The sequence below is a fragment of the Macaca fascicularis genome, chromosome 5 (genome assembly GCF_037993035.2).
Source record: "Macaca fascicularis isolate 582-1 chromosome 5, T2T-MFA8v1.1".
In the NCBI taxonomy this organism is placed as follows: domain Eukaryota; kingdom Metazoa; phylum Chordata; class Mammalia; order Primates; family Cercopithecidae; genus Macaca; species Macaca fascicularis.
In genome coordinates this window covers 120,468,149-120,489,612 of record NC_088379.1, presented here as the reverse complement: position 1 = coordinate 120,489,612, position 21,464 = coordinate 120,468,149, and the positions used below count along the sequence as shown (strand labels likewise).

Sequence of the window (21,464 nt, the reverse complement as noted above, 5' to 3'; positions counted from 1 at the left end):
ATTGTTTTGTATCCAGGACACTCACATACTCTATCTAACCTTCTAGGCCCCAAATTTAGAGTAAAATTTATACAGTTGTAGAGAATGAGGACTAACGAAGTGATTAGTAAAGACTATTAGGATTTGTACACTGTTGATTTTGTCACTTTTCACATTGTGGGACAAGTTTTATAAAACCTCAGTATGAATCACTTGAGAGAGTAAAAAGGAGAATAACAGGTTTGATTCCCTTTTCTTGTGAATCAGGAGCACCTCTCTAGGCACATTCATACAAATTCTATTTACCAGACAGAGGAGTTTGGACACGCTTGTCTCTAGATTTTTCTCATAAAGTACATCTGTGTCTCACACCCAATGCATCCACAAGCTTGCAACGTCATGGATGCTGGAGGATTGCTTATCCTCAAAACACTTTGTGATCACTCATTGGGGAGCATGGAACAAACCTGAGAGAACTAAGGCTGTCCCAGTACATGGCCCCTAATGATATCAGGGTAACAACTGTTGCCTGTCCTCTCTGGTAGTTTCCAAGTACTTTTATTACTGGACTTTTCCAGCTTTGCCTTGTATTGGAAACACAAGTGCTAGGAAGAAGTATTTTTCTTCTGCACAGATCAAGAAATGAAAATTTCCCCAGTGTCTAGCAAAAGACTCTAGCTCATTTTACAGCATTGATTTCATAATTCAGTCTTCTACAGAGTCATTTACTGTAATAGATGTTAGAAAACACCCATAGTCTTGAAGAAAGAGAGGTGACTTTGGCTATACAATGAGGGTCATTACATGAAAGGAAGAATGATGGAGACTTGTGAAAAATTTAGGGTTCATCTTCTGAGCTGAGTGTAGTGTATGACTAAGGCATTGTAGATATGTGATCCATTCACTATTTGCTTATTATACCAGACTGAATTCTTTTCCTATGCTGGGTACCATGTAATAGAAAATATAAATGGTAATTGTCAAGTCAACACTTTTGTGTTCTGTTTTATTGATTCAATCAGCTTTCATATATGACTGTGCATTGTCATTTATAACCTCAATTGATGACATTCAATCCTACAAGGAGTCTTTTAAAGCAGATAAGCATTTAAAGGGAGGGATATAAAGAAGCAGAAATTAGAAAACTGCAGATCTATTTTATGCACCTAGCAATATAATCCCATTCTTTGACAATTTTTTTTTATATTGTTGTTTAAACTTATACTTGTTTTCTTTTAGAGTTGACAGTTTACCCAGGAATCTCATAGTAAAGTGTAGGTTTTATAAAAATAGATTGAGTTGTTTAGGTTCAAAACCAAGGAGAAAATCTTAACCTTTACCTTTCCTTTACCCTGGGTGTCTAAAATATCACTGGATCTTGTATGGTATTAATCTCTTGCCTTTGAATCTGACCATAAATAATTGGATTTAGTTACCTATCTTCACCTAATTGGCACCATAGAAGTAGTTTCCTAATGCATAGCCCTTATTCATTTTCTCCCCCTTACAGTTTATCTTACCATGTTGTCACTCAGAGCAGATCTTGGTCCTCCAGGCTCAGAGGGCTTCCTTATCTACCTTGTTGAAATCAAATTAATCCCAAATCCTTCAGTTTAAATGTAAAAGCTCACCACTTCATTATTCATACTTACCTTTCTGATTTTCTTCAACACCACACACACATACACACACAACACACACACATGTACACATGCATTCTATGCACTTTCATCCTTCATATTTGGGCGCTTCCTCAAATGACACCTTTCCCCACCCCCCACATTTATCCGAGGAAGGGCTAATTTCACTTCTTATCTTCCCCCAAAACTTTACATATTCAAAATTTTAAATTAATCTCACCCACACACCACATGCCCGAAGTAATGACTATATCTGTTATGACTTCAGAGTTCTGTAAGATTATGAGCTGCTTGAAGATAAAACCTCTACCTTGCTGGATTTTTAATTCTCAAATTTAGCATAGAGTTCAATGTATTCTAAATGGATGTTGGTGGAAATGATTTTCACTGAATTAATTGGCCATGTTCCATCATGATGTTGCTCTGGCTTTCTTTTAGGAACATGGAATACCAATCAACATGGGCTATGCTGTGGCCCCACATCACTCAGGGGTCTACCCAGTTCACATTCAGCTGTATGCAGCTTGGAAGAAGGTCTGGGGTATTCAAGTCACCAGCACTGAAGAATATCCACATCTGAAACCTGCCCGGTACAGAAAGGGCTTCATTCACAATAGCATCATGGTGAGCACAAAGAGCCATGTATATTAAAAGATGTTAATATCTACATGTGGAATGAAAACAGAGGGCCCTTTCCTCTAAGGATGTAACCTCAAACCTCTTTTACATGATAATCAGAAATGACCAACATATCTCAATGGTGACTGGTTATGCATTAACACATCTTTTGGCTATAGGCTTGCTCCTAAGCTGTGGAGTGGCTTTGGCAAATCTAAAACAAGCTGAAACTAAGAGGAATGAATTATGTATAGATTATCCACTGTAGTTTCAGTGTTGAAATTTTGCCTGGGGGTTCTGTACTTTTCCTAGGAAATTTCTCATTATCTATTTGGTTGAGTGGTTTTACTGAGAGTTTTACAGGCAGAGTAAGGCTCCACGGATCAAGAAAACACCTCTCAAGTTGTTATTCTGTCAACAGACAGAATGTAACAAATAGCATCTGAGAGTTAAATTTATCCACTCAGTTTATTTTGGCTTTCAGACACTCAAAAGTATCTAAGAATACTGCTCTTTTTTGTTTTTGTTTTTGTCTTTTCCTTGCATACTCCAAAAAGGGAGGTATGTGTTTTTCTTTTCAGATATAGTAATTGAAAGTTTATAGGATGTAGGAATCCTATAAACGCCAATAAAACCAATTGGATTTTAGATGGCAATTTACAATCATTCATTGGTAAAAAAATATATATTACTCACTTTGAGATAAAATAGCCTATTTTAAAACAAGTATCCCTACTTCTAGTGACTTAGATGATGTTTTCATAATCAGTTGCCAAGATCAGAGCATTGGTTTACAAACTGTTCTCACTCATTTAAATATTTACACCTTCCTAATTCATTATTCGTATTGCTGTTAAATCCATCATCTATCTATCTATGATTTATTTTTCTATCTAACCACTATCTGTGAGTAAAGCAACCGCACACACACATATCTAACCAGAGCTGACACACAATATTTATTAGTCGTGAAGCTTTATTTTATTGTAAATTGGTACCAGAAGGCCTGAAGAAGCCTCAAATTTAAGAGAAGTTATTGGTAATGCAAATAGTGACATTGATGGCCATAGAAATCCAGAAGGTATAAACAGAATTACTCACATAATTTCAAATCATAATGAAAATACCCAGGTTTCTCTTTACCCTTCCTTTATCTTCTGTGTCTAAAACATCACTGGATCTTGTATGGCATTAATTCCTTGCCTTGAATAACCATTCAACATATTATGAAATAAAAGCATTCTTTTTAACCAATATTATATTCATTTATTTACTTTAAATGTAAGATTAACCCTTATGATAATTAAGCAAATAATTTAAAAAAAAAACTCTAGGCAATTAGATGCATTTGTCCATTAAATTACCAGTAGTTTGTTATTCAAAATATGATTTTGGAATAAAATTACTTATTTGCTTTCTTTATTAAACATTCAGATTTACAGAAGAAACAACCACAAAATATACCAGAAGTAATCACTAAATAATTTGACTATTATGTGATAAAATTTAAATTCAGAGTGTAGTGAAAACAAAGTTAGTGTGGAAGGGGTTATGAAAACCGATTGTTTGAATCCCAGTACTTGAATACCTTTACAATGCAGGACTTGATTTTAGAAGCAAGGAGAGTGATGGCCTAATGGCATGAAAGATGTAACCTTGGAGAATTTCCATCTTTGGATGAAATTAACCCTAAGAAGGCTTTGCGTTTTCCGTAATCATTTAACATAACACAGGTGGTGGGTTAGATTTATAAAACCAGCTGAAAATTATTTTACCTTTATTTTTTATGCCTTTGATATGGAAACTTCCTTAATATTTACAGAATTACACCAACATCAACTTGTGATTATAATAAGATTTTGACTTTAGCAACCAAGAAAATCCAATAGGAAATTACAATTTGCAGATTCTAAAGTTATGAGATAGTGGTGAAGTTCTTAATTAAATCATGTCCGGGTGCTGTTTTTCCCCTCTTTTACTCAGGTCCTCCCTCGACAGACTTGTGGGTTGTTCACTCACACTATTTTCTACAAAGAATATCCAGGAGGACCCCAAGAACTGGATAAAAGTATCAGAGGAGGTGAACTTTTTCTCACAATCCTTCTAAACCCAGTATGTATTCTATGCATGCATCTTACAATAAGATTAGCCTTTTCAAATGTGTTTTATTTTCCTGTCTTTTAAACTAAATAATATTTATTTTCTTTATTTACAGCACATCTTACTGGTCATGCATTTAAATCTACATTAAAATACTTTTATTGATGACATTTGACTTTGGGGACTGAATTTTCAGTAGATTTGATTATAAAGTCAGGGTTTTTACTTTGTAATGTGGGTAGTGAAAATTTATTTCTAGCAGTAAAAGAGTAGCAATGTTTTCCACTGTTATTTTTTTCAAGTGAGGTCTTTCAACTTTATGAAGGTACAACTGACAAATAAAAATTGTTTATTTTTACAGTACAACATGATGCTTTGCTATATGTGGACATTGTGAAATAATTAAATCAACCTAATTAGCATACTATCATCTCTCATTCTTATTATTTTTGTAACAAGAACATTTAAAATATTTATTCTCTTAGCAATTTTTAAGTATAAAATATGTTATTATTAACTATTAACTTATTCATCCCATCTAACTGGAACTTTACTCCCTTCCACGAACTTTCCCCGAGCCACTGGCATCCTACTTTCCGGATCTATGAGTTCAACTTTTTTTCTTTTTCTTTTTTTTTTTTGAGAGGGAGTCTCGCTCTGTAGCCCAGGCTGAAGTGCAGTGGCGAGATCTCGGCTCACTGCTAGCTCCGCCTCACGCCATTCTCCTGCCTCAGCCTCCCGAGTAGCTGGGACTACAGGCGCCCGCCATCACGCCTGGCTAATTTTTTTGTATTTTTAGTGGAGACGGGGTTTTACCGTGTTAGCCAGGATGGTCTCAATCTCCTGCCTCATGATCCGCCCTCCTCGGCCTCCCAAGAGTTAAACTTTTTTAGATCTTACATATAAGTGAGATCATGAAGTATTTGTCTTCCCGTGCCTGACTTATTCACTTAGCTATGTCCTCCTGGTTCATTTATGTTGTCACAAATGACAAGATTTGCTTCTTTTTTAAGGATGAATGATTTTTTATTTTATATATAGATAGATACATACATGCACCACATTTTATTTATTAATTCATCTGTCAATTGATACATAGATTGATTCCATATTTAGGCTATTGTGAATAATGCTGCAATGAACATGAGATGTGTCTTCAACACACTAATTTCATTTCCTTTGGCTATATTCCCAGTAAAGGGATTGTTGGATCATATGGTAGTTTTTAAGGAATCTCTATAGTATTTTCCACAATAGATGAAGTAATTTATATTTCTACCAACGGTGGTCAAATGTTCCCCTTTCTCCACATCTTCACCAACTTTGTTATCTTCAATCTTTTTGATAATATTCATTTTAACAGGTGTGAGGTGATATTTCATTATGGTTTTAATTTGTATTTCCCTGATGATGAATGATGTTAGGATTTTTTTCATATACCTGTTGGTCATTTGTATTTCTTCCTTTGAGAAATATCTTTTCAAATATTTTGCCCATTTTTAAGGGAGGTTATTCCTTTTCTTACTATTGAGTTGTTTGAGTTCCTGATATGTGTTTTGGATATTAAGCATTTGCAGATATATGGTTTTAAATATTTTCTCTCACTCCATAGGTTGTCTTTTCAGTCTATTATTTATGTTCGTTGCTGTGCAAAAGCTTTTTAGCTTAATGCAATCCCATTTGTTTATTTTGCTTCTGTTGTCTGGGCTTTGGGATTTATAAAAAAAAAAAAAAAAAAAAAAAAAAAAAAAAAAAAAAAAAGAAGAAGAAGAAGAAAAAGAAAAAATCAATGCCCAGTCCAATGTCAAAAACTTTTTCCCCTATACTTCCTTCTAATAGTTTTCCAGTTTCAGGTCTTTGATTTAAGCCTTTAGTCCATTTTGAGTTGATTTTTAAATATGGTGTGAGATAAAGGGCTAATTTTGTTCTTCTCTATGTGGATATTCAATTTTCCCAACATCTGTTTATTGAAGAGACTGTTATTTCCTCATTCTGTGTTCTTGCAACCTTTGACAAAAATCAATTGACTGTAAGTGCATAGATTTATTTCTGGACTGTTTGCTTTGTTTCAGTGGTCTTTAAGTCACTCTTTATGTCAGTACCTTGCTGTTTTTATTGCCATAGCTGTGTAGTATGGTTTGATGTTAGATAATATGATGTCTTCAGCTTTCTTCTTGTTTCTCAAGATTGCTTTGACTATTCTGGGTCTTTTGTGGTTCCATAGAAATTTTAGAATTGTTTTTTATATTTCTGTGAAAAAGTCATCAATATTTTGACAAAAATTTCATTGAATTGGTAGATCATTGTGAGTAATATGGATATTTTAGCAGTACTAATTCTTCCAATCCTAAGTATTTTTTTGATGCTATTGTAAATGGGATCCTTTCTTGTCTCTTTTTCAGATAGCTTGTCAGTGTACAAAAACTACTGATTTTTGTACGTTGATTTTGTGTACTGCAACTTTACTGAATTTATTAGTTTAACAGTTTTTTCAAGGAATATTTAGAGTTTTCTACATAAAAGATCATGTCATCTGCAAACAGAAACAATTTAACTTTTTTCTTTTCCAATTTGGGTGTATTTTTTTTTCTTTCCCTTGCCCAGTTTTTCTGGCTAGAACTTTTATTATTATATTGAATAGAAGCAGTTGGGGTGAACATCCTTCTCTTGCTCCTGATCTTAGTAGAAAAGCTTTCAACTTTGTACAAGTAAAGATGACATTAGCTGTGAGTTTGTAATATATGGCACTAATTGTGTTGTGATGCATTTTTATACCTAATTTGTTGAGCTTTTTATGATGAACGGATGTTGAATTTTGTTACATGCTTTTACTGCTTCCATTGAGATGATCATATGATTTTTGTCATTCATTCATCTTATTAATATGGCTTATCGCACTTACAGATTTGCATATGCTGAAACATTTTTACATCCTAGGGATAAATCCCACTTGATTATGGTATATTAACATTTTGATTTATTATTGAATTTGGCTTGTTAGAATTTCATTGAGAATTTTTGTCTCTGTGTTTGTCAGAAATATTACCCTATAATTTTCTTTTCCTATAGAGCCCTTAACTGGCTTTGATATCAGGGTAATGCTAGCTTCATAAAATGAGTTTGGGAGTGTACTCTCCTCTTAAATTTTTTGCAAGAGTTTGGGAAGGATTTGGTGTTAATTCTCTAATTTTTCTTTTTTTTTATTTTTGGTAAAATACATCAATGACACTGTTAAGTCTTGAGCTTTTCCTTGCTAAGAGACCTTTAATAACAATTCATTCTCCTTACTCGTTATTGGTCTGTTCAGATTTCCTGTTTCTTCATGGTTCAATCTTGGTATGTTGTATCTTTTTGGGAATTTATCTATTTCTTCTAGGTTAACCTGTTAGATATATCATTGTTCATAGTAGTCTGTTATTGTCCTTTGCATTTCTGTGGTATTAGTTGTAATATCTCCTATTTCTCATTTTATTTGAGTCTTCTCTCTTTTTCCCTTAGTCTAGCTAAATGCATGCTAATTTTATTTATCTTTTTCAAATTCCAACTCTTAGTTTCATTGATCTTTTATATTCTTCTAATCTCTATTTTATTTATTTTTGCTGCAATACTTATTTTTTTCTTCTTTCTGCTGACTTTGGACTTATTTTGTTCTTCTTTGACTAGTTCCTTGAGATACGAAATTAAGCTTCTTATCTGATATCTTTCTTTTTTCTTAATGTAGGCATTTAGTGCTCTTTTCCTCTTAGAGCTATTTCACAACTTCTTCACAAAACCAGTTGGTAAATACTAGCACTGCTACAAAGAAATTAGACTGCATCTCTAAATAATTTGTTTCTCTTATGATAGTCAGGAAAACCACATATACCTGATGTAAATGACGAGTTGATGGGTGCTGATGAGTTGATGGGTGCAGCATGCCAACATGGCACAAGTATACATATGTAACAAACCTGCACGTTATGCACATGCACCTGCACGTTATACTTAAAGTATAATAATATTTAAAAAAGAAGCATATGTTTAATATAATAATTAAATATTATATAATATCTCATTTGGCTTCTATTTTTTAATTATAGTAATGAAATATTGATATGTGAATCTCTAGCCAAAAATTAAAAATCGTAATTTTATCAGAGGAGCCTAGGAGGCCCATAAGTTGAGTTTGCTTGTGGCTGAAGATCTCAGTAGGCACACTTATTTCAGTTTCTAAAAGTGGCCACAATATAAAGCTGAATTAAAACTAGACAGCTTTGTATTATCTTTGTATACTTGGATGACCTGAAGCTCATTTTTTAAATCTTTGCTAATTTTTCTTAATCTAAAATAGAGAGCTTGACCCTTTTGTGTGTGTGTCTTTTCATCTTTTATAGTTGTAATTTTATTTCCTGTTATAAATAGAGGTACGATGGTATAGCAGTGTGGGAATCCCAACATTATATAATGTTGTGATTATTTCAGCTTTCTAATTTCTTCTCCTGTAATGATTCCATTTTTGAGGTCTTAGGAAAGCATGTCCTCATTCATGTCCCAGTGTATACAGAAAATACGAAATAGTGAACCTTATGCTATGCCGACTTTGCTTCATGGAAGAAAGTCTTGTACTTGAATAAAAATATATACTTTGAACAAAGCTATAGCTAAGTTGGCTATGGTAAAGCTCTAGGTGTGTTTAAAATAAATTACATTAGATAATTCATATACACTATTTTAAATTCCTAAAAAAATAAAAACTCACATTGTATGAAAATAGAAACCTCTAAATTTGATGGGAAGATAGGAAAATGAGGGCAAATATGCTTTGTCAGGTTATGAGTAATTAAACTGTCTTCCCCTACAACTGCATGACTATTAAAAACAAAACAAAACAAAAGGTCTGTTGGGTATAATGGCACCACACTTGGAACAGGAGCGTGGATGCTCTATGCTCTTTAGCAAGAAACTTCATTTCTCAGAACTTGCTTGTACTTCTGAATAGCAAGCTAGTTGAATTAATCCTCAATGTACCTCAAAAGTATTCCTACCAAACCTATATCTGAGATATTTCAATTTTTGTGCATATTTCAAAATGGACATCTTTTGTATATATATTTTTAAAAAATCGGGGATATTCTAAAATAATTTTTAACAATTGAGATGTAAACATTAATTAAAGCAAGTGGAAACCTCTCTCTTCATTCCTTTCCTTAGCGAGAATGTAATCTCAGCAGAGGTAAGGGTCACTTCATCATACCCTTTTCATTCTGGGGCTACATTCCTGACACATGTCTTCCCTAGTCGTGTCCTTAGGGTAAGTCAGTAATTTTCAGAACACTGGCCATTGTCTCCCCTGGACCTCCTGTCCAGGTGTGATTGTTACTGGTGTTTATTACTTGAATATTTGTCTGACTATTTGTCAATAAAGACATAGATTATGCATCTGTTTTTAAATATTTTGAACCCAGTGTCCCTCATAGAGCCTAATTTGGAGATTTGTTCTTAAAATAAATCTCAAGATTTTAAATAACATAAAAGACTATTTGGCTTCTAGTATTTCCATGTTTACCACTTGTGAACTAACCAAACTATACTAAGTTTTATAAACTTCACTTTTAAAAGCTTATCATTGCTACACAGATTTATTTTAATTTTAGGCAGAATAGGATAATCAAAGATGGGGAGTTTCAGGAGGCTTCTTCTATCCAGTCACAAACTATACTTGCTTTGTCATTGTAAATTGATGGTGAGCTCAAAATATGATACATAGGTAAATGATAGAGACCAGGATAGACACAGCAGGAATAGACGGTCAAGAGGGTCAAAAGGGTCAGTAGTATGGATAAGATAGCACATCCTAATATGGGATGAAGTATAGATCAAGCAAACAGTAGTTCATAAAGATGCTGTTTAAGGAACAATGTTGCTCAAAACAAGGACTATGTGTCGCCTCAAGCAGTCTGAGTAGATACTGCTCAGATCTCAAGGGAAACAGACTACAGGTAGCATCTGGTAGAGCCCAGGCCAAATGGAGCTTACTTCCCAGCCTTCATAGGGAGAAGTTATCAGATGCCTTAGTTGGGGTTCTCCAGAGAAACAGACCCAATAGGATATAGATAGATAGATAGATAGATAGATAGATAGATAGATAGATACAGAGAGAGAGAGATTATAAAGAAGTGGCTCATGCAATTATGAGGGCTGTCAAGACCCAAGATCTCATATACAGTCGAGAAGCTGGGGAGACCCAGGAAAACTGATGGGACAGTTCCCGTCCAAATGCCAGCAGTCTCAAGACCAGTGAAAGCCAAGATTGCAGTTAGAGTCCAAAGGCAGAGAAGAAAAAACAGTGTCCCAAAGTGAAGGCAGTCAAGCAGAAGGAAATTCCTTTTACTTAGCTTTTTTGTTTTATTCGTGTCTTCAACAGCTTGAATGAAGTCTACCCACATTACAGAGGACTATCTGCTTTACCCAATACAAGGGTTGTGCACTGGACTAATTAAAATGTTATTCTCATCCAGAAACACCCTCATGGACACACCAAAATAAGGTCTGACCAAATATCTGGCCATTTCATGGTCTGGTGGTCAGGTTGACACATAAGATTAACCATCACACCAGATGGGGAACTTAATGTGGGAGGCAGACATGGAGTGAGTGAAAGAAAATCGGGAACACAAAGAAGGAAGAAGTGAATGAAAGAAAAGACAATGCACACTTGGTTTTTCTCCGTGTAAGTGTCTTCTCATAAACAGAGAGGTGATGGGCTATGATTAATACTTACCTCACTAATGTTGAGAAAGTAAATATTGCGGCTTCTTGATCATGAGTTACTATTTTGAGTTTAAGGTTCCAACAAGGCTGGCAAGGAGGAAGCCAGGAATGGTATGAGGAAAGAAGTAACCAGAAAAAGAAAACAATAAGCCAGGCTTCTCTGTTCCAATCTTTTCTTCTAATCATCACTTAATTCTTTGTCAGAGTAAAGAATATTTTCATATCTTTCACCCAATGCTGAAGAAAGAACTATAAGTTAATTAATTTGAAAATTAAAATTATTGATATGAAATAATATGCTGACTATGAAGAATATTTCTATTTAACAGAGCTGACTTTTAAAGGGGAGATCCATGAATACATTATTCTAGGTATCAAAGTCCCAGGGGAAATGTGTTTTTAGTGGGAAGTATTCAACATACGTGAAATCACCCAGAGACTACCATTTTCTCTACCTACTTTCCCAGCTGACTCTAAGTGTGTAAAAGTGATGTTTGTAGGAACTTATAAGTAGAAGAGGTGATCAATAATGTTAGGATAAATTCTAAAACATAAAAGTCAATCTATACTAGATTTCCCTTTCAATTAATCATCTATACTTTAATCTTATAGAAATGCTATAGGCACAATGTATGACGTCTCTCTTGGATGGTAATTTTGTCTGTGGATTTGAAAATGATTAATAGTTTTCTGTACTTAGTATTGTTGTTTTTGTATGTTTATCAGTGGATGAATAAGGACATACTAGCTTGACACAAAGCTGACAGTGAAAGTAAATACACCAGACAGATTATGATATTAATATCTAGTTTTGGTTAGCATATTAGAATAAAAAAATCAAATCTAACAAGGTGAAATTTAAAAGGAAATAATGAAAAGCCTCTAATCATTTTAAAATAAAATAATAATATAATCTCACCATTATATAAGGATAAATATTATATAAGGATAAATTAAATCTGTCAGAAAGTTGTGTGGGCTGCAATCATGACATATTAAGTTCCTTGTTGTTGAAGCTGTCCAAACAGAAATTTTGTAGAAATGTGAAATCTATTACTGAGCTTCTAATATCTCATCTTATACTAAGAATATGTGATTTCTATGTTCTTATACAATTAAATCGTGGCTACATCTCTCTCACTGTAAAACACACACACACACAAATCAAGTTAATTTTAAATAGTACAAGCATTATAAATCTGGATCTAATCTATAATTATAAGATCGGAGGAAATGGGGAAATGGTAGTTTGTCAACATATTTAATAATTAAAGGATGAGATAAAATTGGAAGATATCTAATGGTAGATATATTGAGGGAAGTAGAGAAAAAAAGACCTTCCCATTACTTGTATACTGAAATATAATTTCCAGATTTTGCAGGACCATTTTGAATTTTGATTAGTAGTTACTGAATTCATATGTATGTAAGATCCTATGAGGTTAATAAAAGCTGGAAAAAATATATGAAGGAATGTCCTGGAATTTCCCCCTCTAGAGTACTTTAAAATAGAATCAACAACTCTATAGTTCTTTCTTATCGCCTTGGGAATTCATCTGCCTAAAGGAAGGAGACTGGATTAAATAACCTTGAAAAGTTTCACATTTTGTTTTTCTGGTTTATAACATCTGCAACTTTGCTCTGCAGTCCAAAAGGCAAATGCCACAACAAAATCAGTATTGTTTCTTTCCTTCTTCAGCTTCCAGTTTGAGGATTCACATTATTTTGTGTTGGCCCCTTCTACAATACAACTGTATCTATTCTGTGTTCGAAAGTCTCTGATATTTTTTTCTTTCTGCATTTTCAACAGTTTTTTTTTTTTTAATTCTGACTCTTACTGGCATTCAGAGATATATCTTGTTTTCATAGTTTGACAAATTTCAAAACATGTCATTATTTTGTAATCTACCATAAAACAGAAAATATGAGTTGGAATAAAGTTTTACATCTTGATTCACATATGAACTCCTGTTACTATTATGTATTGTATTTTTTGATTCAGCCAACTACAAGGAATGGGGTTTCTTGATTTCCCTGGATACCAAGTTGCTTTGCCCAAATGAGCCTAACAATTGAAAATTAAATGATCTGAGGGCCATTTGAATGGGATTTCAAAAGCATCTTTGACTTCTGTCTATTTAACATTCATATAACTCTTATTTTTCTTAGATTCTTAGCATGTCTTCATCACATACTGATATTTTTCTGCACTGTTCCACACTTGTCAAATACTAACATGTATTTCCCTGGTGCCGAATCCTTCCTGTATTTTCAAATAATCTTTGTTCAGACAGGAAGAAATATAATTTAATCATGTATGAGGTGAAACAGCTTACACCAGGTAGTCCACCATCATTCAAGTTGAGACACTACCCTATAAAATATGCAGCAACTGAAAATAGTCAAAACAGTCGGGAGTCTTATCAGATGGTTTCCACAATAAATATAAAAGCTTGCAATTAATATGTCCTACAGGATTTAATTTTTTCTACTCATTTTAATTTCATGCTACACAAAGAGCAACATAAAAATAGAATTTTCTGTTTTCTTGACAAATAAGTTTCAAGAGGCTCAGATTCTAGAATGCTCTAAAATAACAGTTCAGGAGCCAGAAAAGTTATTACACTTTTCAAAGTTCAGAGCAGTGCCTAGACTCACTAAACCTCACCTATTCTGTTGGCCACTTGCAAATTCAGGTGAACAAAAAATATGTGCCTGAAAGAGTGGTGTACTTGAAATTGACAGTAGAGTATAATGGAACTGCAATGATAAACTTCTCCGTGTGCTGTCTGCTGAACTTTCATACACCTAGTCTGGTTAATGAGCTTTCCTTCTCCGTGTATATCAATCTCTGAGTTCATGGAATCTAATAGCAGGTGCAGTACATTATGGATTAGTGCCGGCTCTTCAGACAGGTTAGAGAAAAGGCAGCTGTGAGGCACAGGATAACATCAACATAAAATAACCTGAAACCAACTTTGAGGAGTTCTGTTTAATGCTGAAATAATATAGAGCTGGATATGCAATGTAATTTACAATAAACTATTTTATGTGCAGAGCAACAAAATAAAATGCAAGCAATATCCCAAGTCTGTAGCAGATTATAAAGAACTGATTACTGATATCAAGGTATCCAAGTATTCTTTGATGATTTTGGCTTTGATTTCCTATAAACTCTGTGGTTCAAAGAAAATTATGACAATGAGATAATATTCCACGGAGAGCAAAGCAATTATATATTCCATCAAAATATACATCTTCATAAAATAGTATATTAATATTTCTAACTTGGAGACCTAGGAGATTTTCTACATGTGTTCCAGGAGGATTTATATTTTTCTTTATCTTTTTTATTGATACATAATAGATGTACATATTTTGGTGGTGCATATGATAATTTAATGCATTCTGTATAATTTGGAAAGATTAAATCAATGTAATTGGGATATCCATTACCATAAATACTTGTCTTTTCTTTATGCTAGCAACATTGGAATTATTCTTTTTGAGCTACTTTGAAATACATAACAAGTAATGTAAACTATAGCCACCCTACTAATTTATCAAGCACTAGATCTTACTTCTATCAAACTGTATGTTTGTACCCATTAATCAACCTCTCTTCACCCCCTAGCCCCTCTCCCGAACTCAGGGGTATTTATTTTTATAGAAATTAACTTCTAACTTTCCTACTATAGTGAAATCTACTTCTCAAGACAGGGACTTTGAAGCAATCAATGTTATTGGGAGCTCTGGGGCTTAGAGCTGGGGAGAACAGCCACCAACTGTGAGAGGAATGGACCCCTGTGGAGTATATAGATTGTGGAAAATTCTATTTCCACTCACTGAAAGACCTACAGTCACTTCCTTTTTTCCTTTATCTTCTTTTTTTTTAATTTTTTTTTTTTCTATGCTTAAAGATTTGCAGGACTAACCTTTACAAAAGGACATGAATCACCACTTCTGTAAGGGGTTCACACTCACAGCAGGGATTTTGTAAAATCTAGAGTCAGCTAAGATCCATGGCCTCACAACATATGATATTATTCTTTCGTTCACAATGAAAATCAGGATCAGAGTTAGCATAAAGATGTAGAGAATGTGGGTAAATTTTGTGTTTTTTCCCTAGATTTGTAGTAGTAGTTTTGTTTCAATTTTCCACAATAGAATTTATTTAAAAATGAGTAGTTCAGAATGTAAAGTGTGCCCTAAAAAATGACCAAAATATTTTTGTCTCCTAAACTTGAACTCTGTCTTCTCATGAAATAAGAGATTTATTTTACTGTGTAGATATATCTCTTTCTAATACAATATTTGCTACAGGTTCTGATGGAATACAATTTGCATTGCTGTATATTTCCAGAACATGAAAAAATCCATAAGATTGCATTTTTTTTTCCAATTTTGTTTCCACAGAAAAATAAATGAAAGCTGCAATATTTTATTAGGGCAGTCTTTTCCATCTAGTATAACTGGCTACTTTAGTTTTCCCAAAGTTTGGAATGAAAGATAGTAAAATAGCTCTTTAGCATAAATAAACTTTCATCAGGAAAATCACAGCCTCCTGTTTATATGGATGTTAGTCGGTAAATAAAACGTTTTTTCTCTCTATTTTGGGGCATGCAATATGTAAATACTAGGTACATAATGCTCTTCACATTTGGGGACAGTTTGCAAGCATTATCAGTGAATTCATAATAAGAAAAAAAGAAAAGAAAACACTCCTTGTATCAGTGTTTATATGACTAATGAGTTGGTGAGAAAGTAGAAAAAGTTGGTTAGTCTACAAAATTAAATTCGGAAATGTGTACTTTTTTGGTTTATTCTTTTTGGTTTGTTTGTGAGGTTTCACTCTACTGAAGAGTTCAAAATTCTGGATTTTATTATCTATTTTACAAATTTTATACACCTAAATATTGCAATATGTCTTGTTTCTTTTCCTTAATATTTATTTTTTTAAGTACAGTGAATGAGAAAGACTCTTTTTGGATCACTTTAACTTATTTCACTTTCTTTGTTCCTATTTTATGTCCCTCTGGTTATTCCTCAGAGTTAGATAGGGTGAAAATAAAAATACAAACTGTTTTCTAAAACATGTTGACATTTTCCTATTTTTATATTTGAGGAAAGCAAATACTTCTGGCTTAGCTTTTCCCTAAGTGGCTTATATGCAGATATGATATGAAGTATTTATGTAAATGCTAAATAATGGTGATCTGGAGTTCCATTTGACATGTCAGGGCTTATTCTGTATCAGAAGGCCTTGTATGTATAGCTTCTTATGCCTACAGTACTTTTCTATTAATATATCTACTACTCTCACTTTAACCTCACTATTTATCTATCGAATTTCATCTCTGCTTTCTCTTTCTCATCCCCTGAGCCTGCTCATGGGTTTGGGTCAGATTTCATGGCTGTTTACATAGATAGAGTCATATGCATAATACAGCTCATGGTGGTACCTGTTTAGTGACTATCTTCTTCACCTCTACTATATGTATCCCTAGGCATAGAGTATGGGCTCAATAGGTTGAATAAATTAACAAACAAAAATTATGCCATAACTGCATATGTCTACCACATGCCCTTTTGTTACCACTACGGAATGGATCTGAGTCACATGGCACTGAAGTGTGTTTGCAGTGGTAAATCTATACAGGTCTCCAGAAACCTCAATTGTTGTCTCCTCATAAGAAAGAATTCAACCAAAGGGCGTAAGGGTAACTGAGGCAAGCTTCAGAGCAGGAGTGAAAGTTTATTAAAAAAGCTTTAGAGCAGGAAGTAAAGGAAGTAAATTACACTTGGATGAGGGCCAAGCAGGCAATGTAAGAGATCAGTGCGTGGTTTGACCTTTGACGTGGGGTCTTGTACATTGACATGCTTCTGGGGTTGTGTTACTTCTCCCCTGATTTTTCCACTGGGAGAGGCTGTCCACATACACAGTGGCCGGCCGACATTTGGAAGCTGAGCATGCATGGTATGTTTACTAAAGCTGTCTGCATGCTCACTTGAGGTGTTCTCTTACCAGTCAAGAGTTTCTAGAGGAAGATCATATACCAGTTAAACCCTGCCATTTTGCCTCTTAATGTGCATGCCTGAGCCTGCTCGCTCCACTACTGAGATCTTATCAGGAAGTTGCTGATCACCAGTTTCAAGTGTTTTGATATGTCAGGAGACTACTTTTCCCTGGCACTGCTGTGACCGATTATTATTTTAGAGAGACAGTTAACAACCGCCTGACCATCACCCGATGGTGGCCAAACATTTCTGGTGACTGGAAGGCGGTGTGGGGCGGTGGGATCTCCTGCCCTGCCTGTGTCTGACTAACTACCAATGCTTTTGCATGAGTTGTTTTTGTTGTGTCAGAAAAAAAAGGGAAATGAGAGAACAGGGGAGAGGAGTCAGGAGAAGAGGAGGAGAGAAAAGGAAGAAAATGAAAAAAAGGGACAGCAGGAGAGTGAGTCGAGGGGAGCGGAGAAAAAGGGAAATGAAGGGGGAAAAAGAAAATGGGAAGTTTATTCTTGCTTCTTTCATGAAATCAAACATGCAGCAGGAATGTTAGTGCATCATCTGATAACCCAAACTCAGAAAACCTTGTTTTATTTTATTTTTTTCTAGTTTACTAAGTAGCAAAGAATACGTCATCTAATTTCCTTGGGCTTCAGAATATGTCTGTAAAATGAGAGAAATAAATGTTGTTTCTCTTTCTGTTTTACACAAACAGTACATGATGTGATAAAAAGCAAGCGATTTTATGTTTTAGAGAAAATATAAATAATTTGGTTGCAATTGTTATTTGAAATGTCATTTTTATCATCAAATGATATTTGAGGCGTATTAGAAGCCCATGAGCGCTGGGTTTATTTACAGCTTGAATTTTGCTTGATTGTTTCTCGCTGCTTGAACACATAAATCATGTGATAAAGACATCCTCTATTACAAAGACTTTTAGTTCATTACATGGTTTGCTTCTGAAACTATTCTTGTGCTATCGGTTTATTATGCCTTCTGAGCTATTTTTAAGTGATAACATTTACATCATTATTTTTTATTCCAGTGAAACAAATGGAGTCATTGAACGCAATGCTTGCTTGGTTGGTCAAAACAATTTTTTTTTCCTTTGATTTTGTTCTCTACTAAAATACCTCAGATGTTTTTGGCAAAGGTTTTTGTTTCAGTTGCTAGTGTTGCTGGTTTTAAGGTCTTTTAATTTTTGTATTAATCGATACATTTTTGGAAACACTAAGTTCTTTGTTTATTGTCATTACAGACTGTTGCAGAAGTTTAGCTCGGATGAGGAATACATAGAATTATGGCAACCTCTGTGTTTGGTAAACATATATTAATGATATGAAAACTTAAAGCCCTTACTAGTTGTTAATTTTTACAAATAATTTAGAGGGCTGAGATGAATTTAATATAAATAAGAAATTCAACCCCAGAAATCAAATAGAAAACTTTAGACTGGGTTTCATCACCCATCACTAGCGGAAAGGATACTCTTCATGTCTGCAGTTATTGATCCTATGGATCTGTCTCCATTGAACTTCACACCTAACAGAACAGTCAGTGTTCAATTACCTCTCTGTGAGAACATTAACTAAAACTAGAGAAACAGCCTAGATATTTAGAAGTAAAGAAAAGGTCATGTTCTTGTAAATGGAAAGTTCATGATGACTGCTAGCCTCCTCTAGCACTGTATGGAAATTACCAGCTTAAACAATGTAAAAGATAAGATTCCAAGCATGAAGTGTTTCCTTGATTTATAGTTGTCACTTGTAATGCAATTTAAGATATTCAACAATGCCATTCAAAGTATAAAGTGTAAGTAACAGAATCTTGCTCCTTTTTGAAGCTGTTATTATATCCACTTAAACTCTCTTTCACACACAGGTACACATTCAAATCAAATGTGAATAAAAGATGTGACTTGAAAATTGCCATCCTCCTGCAATTTCTTTTTAGAAGTCCATTCTGCAATTTACTTAACTTGCTCAAGCAATCAAATCTATACAGACAGAGCTTCCTACATGGGCTGAGATGTTATGCTCACATACACAGCATTTGGGAATTATGAGCTATTGAGAAAAATAAAAAAGAAATTAAATATATTCCATTGCCCCAAATTTAATGCAGCTTTTACCAAATCTTTTGCTGAATGCATCTTGAATATATATATATATCAACATATATTTATACATAATTGTTTATAATGACTGTGAATATTTACTGTTTAAAGTTTTGAAAAAGAAGCCCATCAGTGCCATGATAGTAACTTGCAGTGTGCAGTCATTGGCTCAATCATTATGGTTTTGTAAATGACTTTCTAGAGGATGGGTGACTTCCCAGTAATATCAAGAGATATTCCTTTCACCAGTGTGTAACTATAGTAGGTTCTATTATATATCTGTTGAATGAATGAATTCATCAGTAAGTACTGTCAACTCTTCTTCCAAATTATATCCCAATTATTTTCTCTCCATCTCTGCAACAACCCTGCAAGACAAGGCATCTGTTATCTCTCCTCCAGAAAAATTGCTGTCTCTCTGGCCACATAGAATCTGTTATCCCTAGAGCAGTTAAAATGTTATCATTAAACGTAAAATAGAGCATGCCACAGCCATTCTTAACGTCTTCCAGTGCTTTCTCATTTAATCTTAAAATTAACTTCAAACTCTGGACCATGACCTGGCCCTCTGCCGCCCTCTCTGCATTTACTAAGTTCCACTCTGACCTTCACTTGCTACACTATAACCACACCATCCTTCTTTCCTTACAGGCCTTCATACATGCCAGGATTGTTTGTCCCTCAGGGCTTCTGTGCTACCATTAATTTCTTGAAACAAGTTGCTTCCAGGAATTTGGAAGCCTGATTTCTTCTGCCTTTCATGCCTCAGGTCAAAAGTTACCTCCTCAGAGAAGGCTTGCCCGACTTTTTCCAGTCACTCTCTCTCACTAATTTGTCTTATTTTTTCATAGCATTTACCACTCTCTAAAGTTATTTATGTGTTTGTCATCTGTCTCCCTTTCCTACTTTCATTCCCCACCTTCATATCACCAATAATCCACTCCACATTAGCTCAGTAAGCCCAGCCACATTTTTATTGCTGTGGGAAATTCAGGGAGGTGACCGATGGCATAGAAATTGATTTGAATGTTAACCACTGTATGTTGTTGGATAAATATCTTCGTGAGCGTTAGAAGTAATCTTTAGCTAAGATTTTAAATTTTTAATGTGCAAATGAGATCAATTCTGTATTGATCATTGTTTTTTTGTTTTGGCATACACAGATAACTTTATAATTTTTATGGAAACAGCATATACCTGAAGTATTTGTTAACAAAAGACCATGATATCTGCCAGAGGAAGAATGGAGATTTTTATTTTCTAAAAAAAAGATACCAAAAAAAAAAAAACCCAAAAAACAATCTGCAGACTGGGGAGGCACAGTCTTCGGTAAAAGTTAAATTGTGCTCTCCAAAGAACAAAGTGAGAGTCTGGCTTAAATAGAGAAAGTGCTCCCATATGTTCTCAATCAGGTCCTTTTATGCAAATGAAGACTCCAAACTTGTTCATCTCTGATTGGTCAAAATAGTTGATCTCCAACTGGGGGATTTCCAAGCCCACGCCAGAAGTCTCTGTCAGATGTTTCTTTCAAATGATCAGGGGAGGGGTGAGACAGGTTTCCAGCTGCAGTTTATCTTGGCAATGACAACAGGAACTTGTTTGGTTTGATTCTAGAAAGGGAGGTCCTGACACACTTTTACAACATCTTTCTGAGAACACAGTACATGATTGCTCCTTCACCCAGCATCGCAGCCCAATTCTGTTTTAACTTTGAGCACCTCAGTTAGCCATGAGGAGCCCATTTTGTCTGTCAGCCGGGGACATATTTTAACATTTTTTATAAAGTTTGCACAAGTTTGACTTAAAGAAAAAATTTATTTTACCTTTTCAAAATAATTATAGTAAGATCTGTCTAACATTAAGAAAAGATACCTTGTAATCATTTTCTAAGAAACATATATCTAAAACTGGAATATGACAGCAAAATCTGCAAAATTCCTGTGATATCCAAAGCCATCTTCAGTATCCACTCAAGTACTGACATGATTATTTTTAATGTAATAAATCTCTCTTTGTTCTGATTATTCATAAATGACATTTATTGTGTTTACCTTATTTAATCTTCCAAATGCTTTCTATGTATTAACTCACTTGAGCCTCCCATCAACCATGTAAAGTTGAGACTATTATTGTTTTTATTTTCTGGATGAGGAAACTATTCAGAGAAATTAACTAATGAATTCAGTATCACAGAGCTTGTGAGTAGCAGAGTTACAGTGTGAATGACAGTATGTGTGTGTTTAGCAGTG

General features: G+C 34.3%; 1 protein-coding gene across 3 annotated transcripts in view; it reads left to right on the top strand.

The window, feature by feature from the left end:
• The window catches only part of NDST4 (N-deacetylase and N-sulfotransferase 4), a 291,849-nt gene that overhangs the window by 179,373 nt on the left and 91,012 nt on the right, over positions 1–21,464 (top strand). For all 3 annotated transcript variants that reach the window (XM_074040976.1, XM_005555785.5, XM_045392807.3), the window contains 2 exons: positions 2,058–2,243; positions 4,221–4,349. In XM_074040976.1, the coding sequence (XP_073897077.1) occupies positions 2,058–2,243; positions 4,221–4,349 (315 nt within the window). The remainder of the gene's footprint in view (positions 1–2,057; positions 2,244–4,220; positions 4,350–21,464) is intronic.